The sequence below is a fragment of the Anarrhichthys ocellatus genome, unplaced genomic scaffold, assembly GCF_004355925.1.
Source record: "Anarrhichthys ocellatus isolate YVR2014 unplaced genomic scaffold, GSC_Weel_1.0 scaffold5, whole genome shotgun sequence".
Lineage (NCBI taxonomy): Eukaryota > Metazoa > Chordata > Actinopteri > Perciformes > Anarhichadidae > Anarrhichthys > Anarrhichthys ocellatus.
Window position 1 is genome coordinate 13,101,330 of NW_022280035.1, and position 14,172 is coordinate 13,115,501.

General features: G+C 42.9%; 1 protein-coding gene across 15 annotated transcripts in view; it reads left to right on the top strand.

The window, feature by feature from the left end:
- kif1b (kinesin family member 1B) overlaps nucleotides 1-14,172 on the top strand; it is a 56,848-nt gene that overhangs the window by 4,858 nt on the left and 37,818 nt on the right. For all 15 annotated transcript variants that reach the window (XM_031845811.1, XM_031845812.1, XM_031845813.1 and 12 more), the window contains exons 3-6: nucleotides 12,170-12,246; nucleotides 12,376-12,555; nucleotides 13,218-13,286; nucleotides 13,681-13,859. In XM_031845811.1, the coding sequence (XP_031701671.1) occupies nucleotides 12,170-12,246; nucleotides 12,376-12,555; nucleotides 13,218-13,286; nucleotides 13,681-13,859 (505 nt within the window). The remainder of the gene's footprint in view (nucleotides 1-12,169; nucleotides 12,247-12,375; nucleotides 12,556-13,217; nucleotides 13,287-13,680; nucleotides 13,860-14,172) is intronic.

Consider the following 14,172-nt stretch of genomic DNA (forward strand, 5'->3'; position numbering starts at 1 on the left):
GGAGGAATCTGCTCAGCTCTGGTGTCGGTTACACGTAAGAGGACAGGAGGCCATCATCACAGCAGAAATGGCAATGAGCCCGTATCGTATGAATGAATCGTGGTCATTGAGGACAGAGCTGGCAGAACAAGTGGATTGGGAGCATAGGTTTGGTTGAGGGATGGTCATCCTGCTGCTGAACCCTTTGCAGACGGGGCCGATTGACCTGATTAGGACTAGTATAATCCACAGGCTGGCCTCAGGTCGCCACGCCCTGCTGCCGTAATCCCGATCACCCTTGTAGGTGCACACCTGACTATGCGCACCCACTCGGGGCGTTGCATTCCTCATCGCCTCATGCTGAGGTTGTTTTGGAGCGACACACATTTGGCAACATACACTACTTACACACTCCAGACTGACCTCCTAATGAGGAGGGAGGACAGGCAGATGCCTGTGTCTGTGATCCGCTCATGCTGCGTCTCAGGACTTTCAGGCCAGAGGTGCATACGCATGTCGTGCAACTCATCCGGTTTTCAGTATACCGCTCTGTAACCGCTGCTGTAACACCGACCAGCAACAGAAAGTGACTTGGGGCCTGGAGCACACTGCCTGTGTGAGCAGGGCGTGACTGCTGCATCTCTCGCACGCGAGCAATGTCCACACAGACTGCTTTGATGTTGCTGCACGTGGAAGTTCAGTGGAACTTTTTCACAATAATAATCAGGAAGAGACGATAATCTTACAAGTCAGAGCGAGAGGAATTGTATCCATCAGGTTTTCTATGACGACCAGATCCTGTTATTGAAATTTTTTTCATCTTGTCTGAAAATGAGATGCGATTAACATTTCCAGTTTGTTTTGGTCAAATTCTGTTCACGCAATCAACCTTTCAGTATTATATTTATTGTGCTGTAAAATAAAAAATTGCACAGTTTCTATTAATATTGCAAACTAAAATGTGGCACAGTCATGTTGGCTTTCCCCACTGGTGCTGAATCATTCTTCATTAATAAGTGTTAGAAACCACATCGTGCCATTGCGTATGAAGGGATAGGCTGAATGCTGGAATGTCTTTAGGTCGAAGGGGAAAGTGATAAATGCCTTCTCTCACTAAACTGCGGTTTCAGCTTTGTAGCTGAGAAAGCCAGTTGTGGTTTTCTTTCCACAACTTATGTTGACTCTTCACAGCCAGCTCAATTGTTTGCTTTTGTTCTCAGCTTGTGCCCATATTTAAACATAAGTCTTGATGCCTCGTTGCTTTAGTGCTGTGTCAATTTTACTTGTCAAACTTCGAATCAAACTGTTCTACGTTAGTATGTTAACAAATTGTAATCATCTTTAATTATGGCCTTAAAATCTGTAGAAACAAACTTTTGGCAGATATCACAACATCTGGAAGCATCAGACATGGTAGAAAAATGTATAGTTGAAACAGTGATGATGTCACCCTCAGGCTATATACAGTAACTGGAGAATTTGTTGGAATGTTAACATTATAGGGCCTGAAGATCTGCGAGATATCTTACAAAGAAAGGTATTCTTAGTGATGAAAATCCCTGAATCTTGTGATCGCATGAGTTTTGGTTTGTCACATTTTTTTTGCTTATGTAGAAGGAAGTGGTGTTCTGTCAGATCTGTGACTCTTCTTAAGTCCTGCCTCTTTTCGTTCTGTGTTCTAATAACAGTTGAGCAAGTGTGACACCTGACAGAACCTTTCCTGTAATATTTAGTAATGCTACCACTGTTCAAAGATGGCATTACTATGTATGTGAAATTAAATTGGTGTCACAATCTTCGCAGATGCATTGTGTATAGTCTCACCTAAAAGTAACTATGAGGAACATTCAACATTTTGTGTTTATTTTGGCTGTCCCTATGGACAAAAGCGGTTATGTTTCAAAGCACCAGACTCCTTTTAGAAAACCTCATTTTACTGCAGCAAGGTCTGACATTCTGCTCTGCGCAGTCCTGGTTTTGGTTCTCCCGTTCCTCCCTTACCTCCAGCAGGCCCAGCAATACGGCCTGGGCTTCCAGCAGGCGTGGTGTCGGTGTTGGCTCTAAGCGACGACCGGTGGAGCAGCGAGGCGAAGCTCTGCTCCTGGCTGGAGAGCTACTGCCAGGCACGGAGCTCTACACCTCCTGGGTCTGTCTGTGGCGGGCTGGTCGCTGCCAGAGGCCCCGCTGGAGTCTGAGCTGAAAGAGTTTCTTGTAAACCTACATGATTTCGTCTAATTTAGCCAAAATACGACCCTTTTGTTGCTATTTATTTAGATATACATGACGTCTAGCATCCCAACGGGAAAACACGTGATATTTTTTCTTTTTGAAACTAAGGGGTCAAGACTTAGGATTGGTCAATTAGTTTCTTTGTAAAGGATCTCGCATAGCATACTAGCTACAGTGATTGAAGTGTCTGTCAGTTCTCACCTTTTTTTCACCTCATCTTCAAGATGGACCAAGTGTACGTACATCCAGACAAAAATACTCGGGTGCGAGACAAAAATGTAACTGTCGGGCACAAAGGGCGTCCGCTCACTGTTCGCCTCCAAATGGTTGATTTCTTATTACAGTGTGTAGAATGTAATAGCATCTAGTGGTGAGGTTTCAGATTGCATCCAACTGAACGCTCCTCCGCTCACCTCTCCTTTTCCAAGCGCGTCGGAGAACTTCGTCGGCCATCGGGTCACAATAGAATTGAAAATGCCCTTTTAGAGCCAGTGTTTGGTTTGTCCATTCTGGGCTACCGTAGACACATGGTGGTGCAGCTCTGTGACAGGGACATAAAGGGCTTATTCTAAGCTAACAAAAACACATTGATTCTTAGTTTCAAGGGATTATACACTAATGAAATCATAGTTGCGTATTGTATTCCATTTCTGTGAAGGGACTCCTCTTAAATATACGCTGTTCCTTTAAGGCAATGTTTCGATCTGTTAAGGTCTTCCGCAGGCCAAAGGAAGTTCTTAACTGATTGAAGCGTTGCCCTTAAAAGAGAAAAGCTCCAAATGGTTTTGTTCTCTAACTGTGCAGACCTCGTTTCACCTCATCTTTTAGCCCACTCTCTAGTCCTGCCTGTGATGGGGTTGAGTGGAAACTGTGGAAGCCTTTTGCAGAAAATGTGGAATCGGAGAAGAGGATGGGATTGGAGCCTACTCGAGGGAGGGGGGATGGGTGATGTAAACGCAGCAAAGTTAAGTTGTGCACTATTCACGTGTAGGACAGCGTGAGGCAGCATCGCATACAGTCGCCCAGATAGAGGTGATGATGATGCTGATTTCAGTCAATACGACTGGAGGTTAAGAAATGGTATTAATGCAGTTGAGCTAAAACTAAAGAATAGGCCAAGCTATTGTATTGTCATCCGTCACTGTGTTGTCATCAAATGTCTGGCCTTTTCATCTCATTATTTTCATATCCACATACACCAATGGTATCAGATAATTATTAGGATTTTACAATGCTGTTGGCCTTGTTTTAGGAATTTAGAGGCAACTTCCACCAGAAACAAATGTCTTAAATACAGACACCAAGGAGAATCAGTCTTAATAGCCAGATATGCATATAATAACTTGTGATTTCTGGTTTTTAGTAAAAGATATATGTTGATGGGTGATTTAAAAAAAGAAAAAAAAATCCCAGAAGGGAACCCTTCAGAAAAACAACAAAATAAGATGCTCATAGTTGTGGGGACTCTGCTTCGATTAGCTTTTGCCATCCAGACCACACAAATCCATTAATGTTAGTCATATTACCAGAGACAAAAGGCCAACCGCTCGCCCTCCCTCACAGGACAAAGTGGAACAACACCATGCTGAATTAGTCTGCTGAGATACAGTTCAGCCAAATCCTGAAATGTGTCCCAGTGTTACAGCATCACCCAATCACTTGAAGGGTTTCAGAGATTGCCTGTACAACAAAGGGGTCACCAGCTGTTTTTTTGGGGAATTGAGGAGGGGGAATTAGGTGTGTATGTATGTGTTTGTTTGTGTCAACATGTACCAGGCACATGGTAGGTATGGTCACATGCCTGATTTTCTTTCATGGTTATGATCCTATACAACCATGTGAATCTGACTTCCTAACTAAGGTCTTACTCATTAAGCTATGCAAATCAGATTGTGCTCCAAGCAGCCCACATCCATCATCATGTGTCAATGTCCTGGTGATGCAGTCAGGGGGATGGTGTCTTTATTTTAAAGTTATGGTTCTCCTGGCTTGCTCCTCTTGCCTTCTCTTTGGTTCATTTCCCAAGTTGGGTGAAATGGCTGCACTTTCCCACATTCAAGAGAGTGAATGTGTTTTTAGTGTTTGTGCCCTGACCGACACAGCTCTTTTTACCAGACTATGTTGTTCAGTTTCCTCCCACAGTCTGAGGGCTGAATTCAGAGACAAACTGGAGAGCTTTGCAGTCCAGGCACGGGTAGCTTGGTGGTGGGGCCTGATGTTAACTTTGTATTATTCATGAGTAAGAAGTCGGGGGTGGGTTGGCAGTGAATTCATTTTGAAACCTTAATTAATAAGACAGAAGTCTGTCTATCAGTCTGGTTAGCTACTGGAATCCTCTGCTGCTCCAAAATGGAGCCGTTTCATGTCACAGTGAAGCTAATTGAGATCGGTAGTATACACGCAGGTACATTTTTCTCGATCTCTCCGACCTCCACGGTGAAAATGCTGGATAAAAGGGGGTTAGTCATCCGACATTAACTTGAGGCATCACTTGAGTGCTCATCCATAATGTTTTCTGGCTTCACAGAACATATTAAATATTTTTTAGATTTAAAGATGTGTGGGCCAGAGTTGTATTCATGATGGCACGGTGCTTATATAAAGCCAGAGAGCATTTAAAGCGAGACTTGGGTCTCTGAGTTAGTTGAGGAAATCCAGGTCACTGCTCTGTAAAATGGGTGCCTGTTGTGAGCAGTGAATGTACGGGGATCTGTGTTTCCCTTGTCTGCTCTGTTGTCTACACGATGCATCATATGATGATCCGTATGTTGCTTTGACACACTGTTTAATCACGAGTTAAGATTCAAAACAAATATTCAACTATCTTGAAAGAACACATTGACATAATGCAAAGCCAGTGTTCTATAGTATATTTCTATCGGTTTCAGTTTGTTTTGTTTTGAAGTGGGGCTGTATGAGGTATTTATCCATAGCTAGTGTATCATCTACAGGAGATGGCCTTTCTTCTAGGTGGCTAAAGTCAGTTTTGTCCACAGCAGCACATTGTCTGCTTCGTGTCTCACAGTAGGTGACCGTCATCTACTGTAGGTGATACACTGACTATGGATAAGTAGGCAACCTCATACAACCCAGCTTAAAAACTATTAACTAACTATCCCCGTTATCCAGCACATGCGGACCCACGTCCCTAAAGTTCATTATCAAAAGGTCGACACAGGCAAGTTTGACTTGTCAATATATTAAGTGCTATTTTGAAACTGCAAAATAGCTGTGGTGGTGTTGCATTAGCTTTCCATGACACAGGATGTGTTTGGAAAGCCCCCGATCTTTCGTTTCAGCACCTGCACGGAGGAGAATATCCTTCTTGGACCTGATCCAGGAGAATCATTGCCTCTTTGAGCTGTGAAAACAGCTGAAAACCCTGACTACGGATCCTGTATCATTTTGTTAATGTTAACATTGAGGTGACAACAATAAATATGTTCATTAGACACATTGGTGGAAGTGTCCTCCAGACTTTGGTTAGACACACTAGGCATTGCTTGAAAGCCAGTGGTATGTAATTTGAATATTTCCTTGTTATTTCAGCTCTGATTTCATACCAGTTCTGCGTGCGTTGTGGGTTTAACCCCCCATGTCACCACCTGAGAGTTTGCCTGATATCCCGCTCTCTTTGTTGTCGTCCTGTGTTTGTTTAGCTTCTGAATGGAGTCCTGCTGACTTAGCATGTTTTCTCTGTCTGACGGCCTCTAGAAGCGTCTCTTTAGTCTCTGTTAACCTGAACTCTGAGTCTGCGTGAGCTGCTAATATCAAACGGCACTCGCAGCCCGAGCTAGCTATCAGTGTCGTTGTGCTGGGAGCATTGTATGATTTGGCGGCGCGTTCGGCGGAAAGGTTGGGGCGGCTGAAATCTGTCCATTCCTTCCTCTCACTGACAGTCTGTCGGCATGCAAAGCACTAGCTGCCATCTGCTGCTGTATAAATAGACAGTAGTCAGAGCTGGAACAGCTGGCACATAGGCCAGGGCAGCGCACTTTCCCTTCTGCTTTCTAGCTAGAAAGGCAACCTCACCTAAAGCCATTTTAATGTATGTTTTACTTTTTGGCATGGAGTTGTTAAAAGCAAAAACAACTCAGTTTTTTCCAATTATGATATGAAGCTCATTTGTGTGTCTACAGGCACTAGGCCTATTATTATTTAAACAATTCTGAAGACTTCTGATTTCTTAATGCCATTTTAATGTGAAATGTCGTTGTCTTAGTTGGGGTAAGAGATGTGGAGAAATCCTGAAACCAAATGTATGTGCATAATAAGAATAAATGGCATGCTCTCCCACAAAATAGATTTTGTCTTTTCACTGCACTGTCACTCTGGACATGTTCTGGGGAAAGGAAGGTTGCTGACTAGCTGTATATTTCCTGCCCAAATCAGATACCCTTAAATAACCTCACTTTATTTTTTTTTATTTTTACAACAAATGTAAAATCTTAAATAAGAACTCTTTGTAAGAAAACATATTTTTTCAATGCTTTCAATTTGCAGCTTACATTTAGCTGACTTTAGTCACTTTCCAATGAAAACATTGAAAGTTTGTTTTTTCTAAATGTGGGGATCACATGGGTCGGGGTAAGGCGGTGTGAAGAATGTCATTGTGATAGAGGGGACTGGGCACATAAAGCCTTGTCATAACGGATTACCTAATGTGTTTTGCGGGCTCTGTTAACAATTGCAATACCCTGCATTCAGTGCATTGTTCTGGTGTCTTCCTGTGATTCCTCCTCTTCCCCCGGTAGAAAGAGAAAAATGACGTGATTGGCCTCTGAGTAGAAACAGGATTTGTTAGTAGGAACTCAGTGCCTTCCTTTACTGTTGCACGTTTTAATTTGATGTAGTGGCTAACCTAATAGAATGCCAATGCAAGATCATTAAAAGAAAAGTATTTTTGCAGTTTGTTTGTCTCAGTGGATGGCGATGATGTGGATTTTAGTGGGAAGGGTCACGTCTCCTGGCTAGACGAACTCATCTGCCCGCCTGGAAAGTTCCAGGTTTCTTTTGGCAGGAGTACACGACAGAGGAGTGTTGAATTGCTGTATAGATATTGTATTTAATGAAAGGCCACAGGGCATCTCCCTGACCAGACATGAAAGTGCACTTTATCTCGAGGGGTACTGAAGATACCACGTCTGTTTCTGTTGTGGAGATGTTGTATGTCCTGTGTTGTGGCTGCGACGAGCTCAGCTGTTTGTCAAATGAGCACAGCAGTGCTCAGACGCTACTTTTAGCCCTCGGCTTTGAGCTGCGTCCAGTGACAACTCTGTCACCTGTGCTGCAGCCCTGGCAACCGAGCCATCACACACACTCTTCCAGAAACACTGGATACAACATGCAGAGCGTTTCTGTGACCACGTCAGAACGCGGCCCATCCCGTCTTAATGCTCCTTATTTAGGACTGAACAACCATATTGGCGTTACTGTGGCACTGCTCGAGCCATCGGCTCGTGTCAGCAGTGATTTCTCTTGACGGGGCACATCAAAGGTTAGGCTTTTATTTTGGTGTGTTTCCTTTACTGTCACCCCAAATGTAATGAACACAATTTGAACACAATTTACACGCTTTACTGATTTAAGCGTTTGGGTTGCTTTGGAGCTGTTGGTGTAAACAACACTTTTTTTTTTTTTTCTTTTTTTTTTATTTTTTTTTTTTTCTTTTTTTTTTAAATAAATAAATAAAATGATATTCTTTAGCAGTGAACCGTTACATCACACTGCTGACCATATGCACACAGACCCCCGGGGATGCTATTAAAATGTCTGTCTTGCTGAAAGAAGCACACATTGCAATTACAATTCTGCACAGATATTATTTCTCCGAATGCCCGGGTTCTCTTAGAAACTCATCCATTAGTTTTGCTTTATATTTCAGTGTTTATTTAATGCCCTTATCTCCTTCCTGTGATCACGAAGAGACATCGACCAGCTCAAACGTACAGCTAGCAGGTCCTTAGAGGGTTACTGGAGAGGCAGTTAGTTCAGCCATTTTAGACCCTGTTTGTCTTCTGGTCCCAGGTGAATGGGTCTAGCTTTTAGTCCCCATCTGGTGTGCAGAGACCTCTTAACAACCTAATTATTGCGGGCTACCATTGCTTTCCTGGCCAGATTATAGGCCCCATGTTGAACACTGGAACACAAAATGTCGTCTGGCTGCAACCAGCTGAGGGATGTCCTTTTAGATGGCAGGATGTGGTTAGTTAGCCCTGGTATCCACCCTGCCTTGAAATGGAAAGCTCCTGTGGAGTGCCAGCATCACATCAGTCCTGTATTTTGTGGAAGAGGAATTGAAAATGCAGAACTTTGACATTTTGGACAAATGCACACTTAAACTGTCCTCATATGGGGTTCTGTATCTTGAGAGAATAGTGTCTCCTAAATAGTCTCCCACACAGATTGGCATGACATCCCTTTATGTAACTGAAGTTAAGTGTGTGTGTGTGTGAGTGTGAGAGAGAGAGATAGAGAGAGATAATGTTGACTTTCTGCCTGTGGACCTTCAGTTTAGGGTTACCTGGTATTTAGGCTGCAGCCAATCAATGCGTTCCTTCTGTTCAACCAAGGGTAGTGCTCTGGGATTTTTAAATGATAAAATGTTTGTTCTTTACTATAATATTAACGTCATTAAATGTTCCATTTACAAAGTATTTAAAAGGCTTTTGTGTAGTAAAAGTTGGTTCTGTAATTGCTGATGGAGTCTGACATAAGTAGCTTAATGTCTCTGTTACAAATCCTAAAGCTTTTCACTCGTCTGTCATGTCTTGTCTTTTGCACGTTGTAGGATTTTTAAAGGATCCTGAAATCAGTTTGATAAATAAGTGTCTTTCACCATAAACCTGCATTGAAGTAGTTCTGTATAGTTTGTACAAAGCAGTTATGGGAGAGGAGACAATGCGTGAGAGGAGAGAAAACTGAACGCAATGTGCCGCATCCTCCCCGTCTGTGCCAAGTTGAGGTTGTTATGGCAACCAGAATTTGGTCCTGCACCTGTTGCCATGGTTGAGAAAGAGGTAGTGATGACGTTTATTCGGCAGCAGAATTCGTCTGCCTTTTGAAGTCGAGGAAGTGACTCTGATGGGAATATTTACTATAAATGGAGCGCAGAGGAATTCCTCATTGACGTGTTAATGTCTACTGTTACTATCTGTGTATCAGTGCTGCTTGCGTAGATTCTTCTACGAGGGATGTACAGGTGCAAGGGTGTAAAGTGAACAGAGTGACTGATATTCAGCTGGAAGATATGGGGGTACAAGTAATTAGAAATCAGAATGCACTAACCCTTCGCCAGCCCTTACTGCATCCCTGCCGTTAATACACATTTAGAGACTCTTACATGAGAGACCCACTTGTGTGACGCACTGGCAGGACCACATGGGTGAAGCAGCTATCTGTTCTGAGAGCGAAGGAGTGGGCAATCGGATGAGACGTTCACATGCCACGTCGTGAGCGTGATTCACCTCTAGGATTTGAGCAGTCTCCCACTTGGCTGCTGCCATGCAGCTTTGCTGTGCTTGGGTACACTTACACACCACGACATCCACCCTGTTCGCCGGTGAGAGCCCATAAACAGACGGGGGGGGGGGGGGGAAAGTGACTCGGGGATTAGAAAGCTCGCGTTATTTCTCGTCTTGCTAGAACACTGCTGTGATTCCCAGTAGGGCCAGTTTGTCACAGTCAGTTGGGTCAGTCCGCTGGCCCGTCATGGGCATCCCACTGTCTGAATGCCCCACATGTGGAACGGTCTCATCTTTCCGTTTTTACTGCTTAGTTGCCTCGTTGGCACTGAATTTGGCTGACACTGAATGACTCCGAATTAGACTGTCTCTTCATTAATAGCCACTGTAGATTGCTCCAGGAAAGGGGAATAGGGGCACTGGTAACTTAAATCCCCCTTCATCTCTTCATGCCCTAGCTCCAATTTCCCATTGGAGACAGGTCAATGGTGAAATTGGGCTTCATTTAGCCACCTGGTTTGCTGTATCCTCTTGCAGTGCCCAATATGGACGCTACTGCTCCACATGTGCACCTTAACCTTTTTGAAGACTATTGAAGAATGCATTGTTTTTTTTTAACCTGTGCTAGGTTGTCGCTACCTGCGTTTTAGTGCAATGCAAGCTGCTATATTTAGCATGAAGCAGTTAGTGTTCTGGTTTCTGAGGACACGCTGTGCTTTTCTTTTAGCATGTGACCTGTGGATTGTGATATACAATCCCTGTCTCTCCACATCTCCTGCATTATTGATAAGTGTGCTGAAATCCTCTGAACACATGAGGCCCTCTGCCTGGGACATCTTTATGCAAAAGCCTCTCAAGCACCCTCATGTCGAGGAGCCAGACCTGGCTTTAATTTGTCCATTAGCAAAGCACCGAATTTGCATTAAACGGAGCTAATTAGTACTTATGGGTCCACACTTGAGATTTTGCTTGGACATAGATTTGCTTGGACATAGCGGAAAAAAAAAAATAGCTCATTTTGTTCTTTCAAAGATGCATATTCACAGTTTTTCCTTTCACTCTGCCTTAGGTTTCTATTGTTGCTCTGTTTGGATTGTTGCTAGGCCCGTGAACACACCCCTTGGTCCCTCAAACCCTTTTTCTTCACCAGCCTCTTTGCCTCCTCCCCTTCACCTTCCCCCTCTTTACTGACGGTGGAGGTATGCATTTGTCTGTGTAGCCTGAGTGAACTCTCCGCTCTGGCCCCTGATGCAAGGCAGCTTTAGTCAATAAAAGTGCACTTTGTTTAAGACAGGGGTTCGAGGCACAACTGGGATATAGATGTCTACAAATATCCTACAGTAATTTCTTAATCTCCTTTTCTCTCCATCACATATCCAGTGCAGGGTGTGGGAAGCTTAAACACAAGTCCCAGGGGTACTAGCAAGCATGGTTGAGAGGGATGACATGCTGGGCATGGCTGCAGATTCTTCCTCATTAAGAAATGTCTGTGTGGCCATAGGGAATGGCAGGGCAGAGCAGAAATACCGTGTCATCATAGCAGATACAACAGGTGCAGGTGGTATAGTGAGAATAGGTGACATGTGTTATTTAAACTCTGTATTGTTGGTCTCTGTGTTATCAATGCATAGTACGAATAAAGAAACCGATTACAGATGGCGTGTTTTGGGAAAGGTTGACACAACAGTTGCAGTTCTCAAAAAAAGCTGATGCTTTATAATCCGTCACTAGTTGGTGAGTTTCAGTTCCAAATATATCAGTTGATGCTCTGATTTGAAGAACATCATCTTGTATAGATTGACCCATTGTTTGCGGGATACAATAAATCATATGTAAACAGGGTCCATTTTGAAGCTAAGATGTTACATTTTGTGTTTTTTGAGAAGGTTCAGGAGGAATATATAAATTAGCTCTTTAAAGATGGATGGATGGATGGATGGATGTATACTTTATTCATGCCCAGAGGGAAATTTGTTAAATGAGGGATGGGAGTTTGGTGAGATGTTGATGTTGAAGCAACATTTTATTCAAACTACCTTCTTAACTAGTCTGAGAATGAGATAAAACGAGCTGGAAAACAAAAGAAAGTGAGTGTGCCAGAACAACAACAACAACACAAAAAAAGTAAACTGAAACATATTTGACTTGATGCTCTAAACTAGAAGACAACACATTAATTGGACACAAAGGCAATAGGCTTGCAAATATACTTCAAGGCCAGGATACAAACCTATGTTTCAATGATTAGTTGATTAAAGATTCCCTGCCATAATTCAAATTACTGCAAAGAAGCAACTTTTGCTGGATACTAAATTGTGGCTGAAAGGATTGAATCAAAATCTTAGTCCAGTGACTCAACAGATGATGAAGCATAAATTAATTAACTTCAGGTAGGCCTTCAGATGAAACTGCAAGACCTTGGGAGTAGTTCTTGTCTCCTTTTCACATTCAAACCAGATGTTATCATCCACATTACTAATTTTGTTCTTTCCCTCCAGCTATTCTCAACCCCAAAGCCCCAAAGGAACCAGCAAAGACCTTCAGTTTTGATTACTCCTACTGGTCACACACTACGGTGAGTTTGAGCATTTTCTATCTTCCATAGTTCAGTGTAATGACTGTATGTATGTATGTATGTATGTATGGAAATACCACAAGTTTATTGAAATTCTATACATTTAAGTCCTCTCTGTCTTTCCCACAGCCGGAGGACCCCAGCTTTGCATCACAGAACCTTGTGTTCAATGATATTGGCAAGGAGATGCTGGCACATGCGTTCGAGGGCTACAACGTCTGCATCTTTGCTTATGGCCAGACAGGATCTGGCAAATCCTACACCATGATGGGCAAGCAGGAGGAGGGGCAGGAAGGGATCATTCCCATGGTTTGTCCTGCAGTACATCTTTCTGATTTTACTGAATTGCATAGCAGAGATTAAGAGACTTTGCCCGCTGTATTTTTGACTCGTGCAACCTGACTTCAATGTTTAACATAACTCGTGAGTCAGTCTTGGACACTTTCTGTAATACAAAAACAGTTTTTACCAGTTATCTTCAGTCGTATCATTTCAAACCAAATCGATCCACCACAGAAATGTTCAGAGTGCAACTTTACGGTGCTTTCACAACTCTTCTTTTTGCCTGCTTAACATCCTTATCTTCCTGTATTTCACTTCAACTTTTTAAATTGTCAGTCAATTGTTTTGAGTCAATGCTCGCTTCCCTTTGTAGCCACCACCTGGTTTAGGAAAACTGCAATAGTGAGGGGGACGTCTTGTCAGATATTTCTTACATTGTATTTTCCGACTTTTATTCATTCTAGCATTAATACTATATTTTACTCAGTAATAATTATTAGGAGGCAAGTCTCATATGCTGATGCGCTCTACATTTTTCTTGTCTGATGTTCTGTTGCTAAATGATTTCCTATACATGCAAATAAGTTAGTTAGTATCTTACCTCTCGGTCCACAGATCTCTCTTTCTATTCATCCTCCCTTTCACATGCTGTCAATTTGCACTAAACATCTTCTGTCTCTGCCTCTCAGCTCTGTGAAGATCTATTTGAGAAAATCGATGATGCCAGCAACAAAGAGGAGCTCTCCTACTCGGTAGAGGTGAGTCTCAGAATGCTTTGGCATCTGTAATCCCTGTTCTTGGCCCCTGCCTCTGACTCTGGTGTTTGCTTGACTCTACTGAACTATTCCTAGCGTTCTGTTAACAGTAAATCTGGTGATAGTCAGAAATCAATCGCATACTGGCTGAACCTTCAAAGATGCTGTGTCCTTTAGCATATTGCTTCAGATGATTTTGTTCCTCAAACTGGAAAAAAAGTCCCAGAAAAGCAAATGATTATGATATGAATAAACAATTAAACTGCAAAATATACTGTAATATACCTACATTATTTAGATCTGCAGTATAAAAGTTTACATTCTGCCTAATTTGACTGCTTTATGATATTGCACCGCAGCACCCAAACTGACGATACTTTTGCTATTTTTTTTCTAGGTCAGTTACATGGAGATCTACTGTGAGCGGGTGCGAGATTTGCTGAACCCGAAGAACAAAGGGAATTTACGAGTGCGAGAGCATCCGCTACTGGGTCCCTACGTGGAAGACCTGTCCAAGCTGGCTGTCACTTCCTACACAGACATTGCTGACCTAATGGATGCCGGCAACAAGGCCAGGTGAGCCAAACCCCGGGATCATGCTGAGACCATGGAAAGGAGGAGGGGGAGTGACAGTGGCGGTAATAGCTGTGATGATGTGATAGCCCACGTCCTCACAAGAACGATTTAATTAAGGCTGCAAATTGTTGGCAAGATAACAATAAGATGGAATCAGGAAATGTTCTTGTGACGTAGATTTTGTATAACTTCATCAGTCAGCGTCAGTGTTGATCAAGGAACAGCTAGTTATATTCTGGAGACCAGAAGCGTGTCTGTCTGTGTCCGTCTGTGTGTCTGTGTGTCTGTGTGTCTGTGTGTCTGTGTGTCTGTG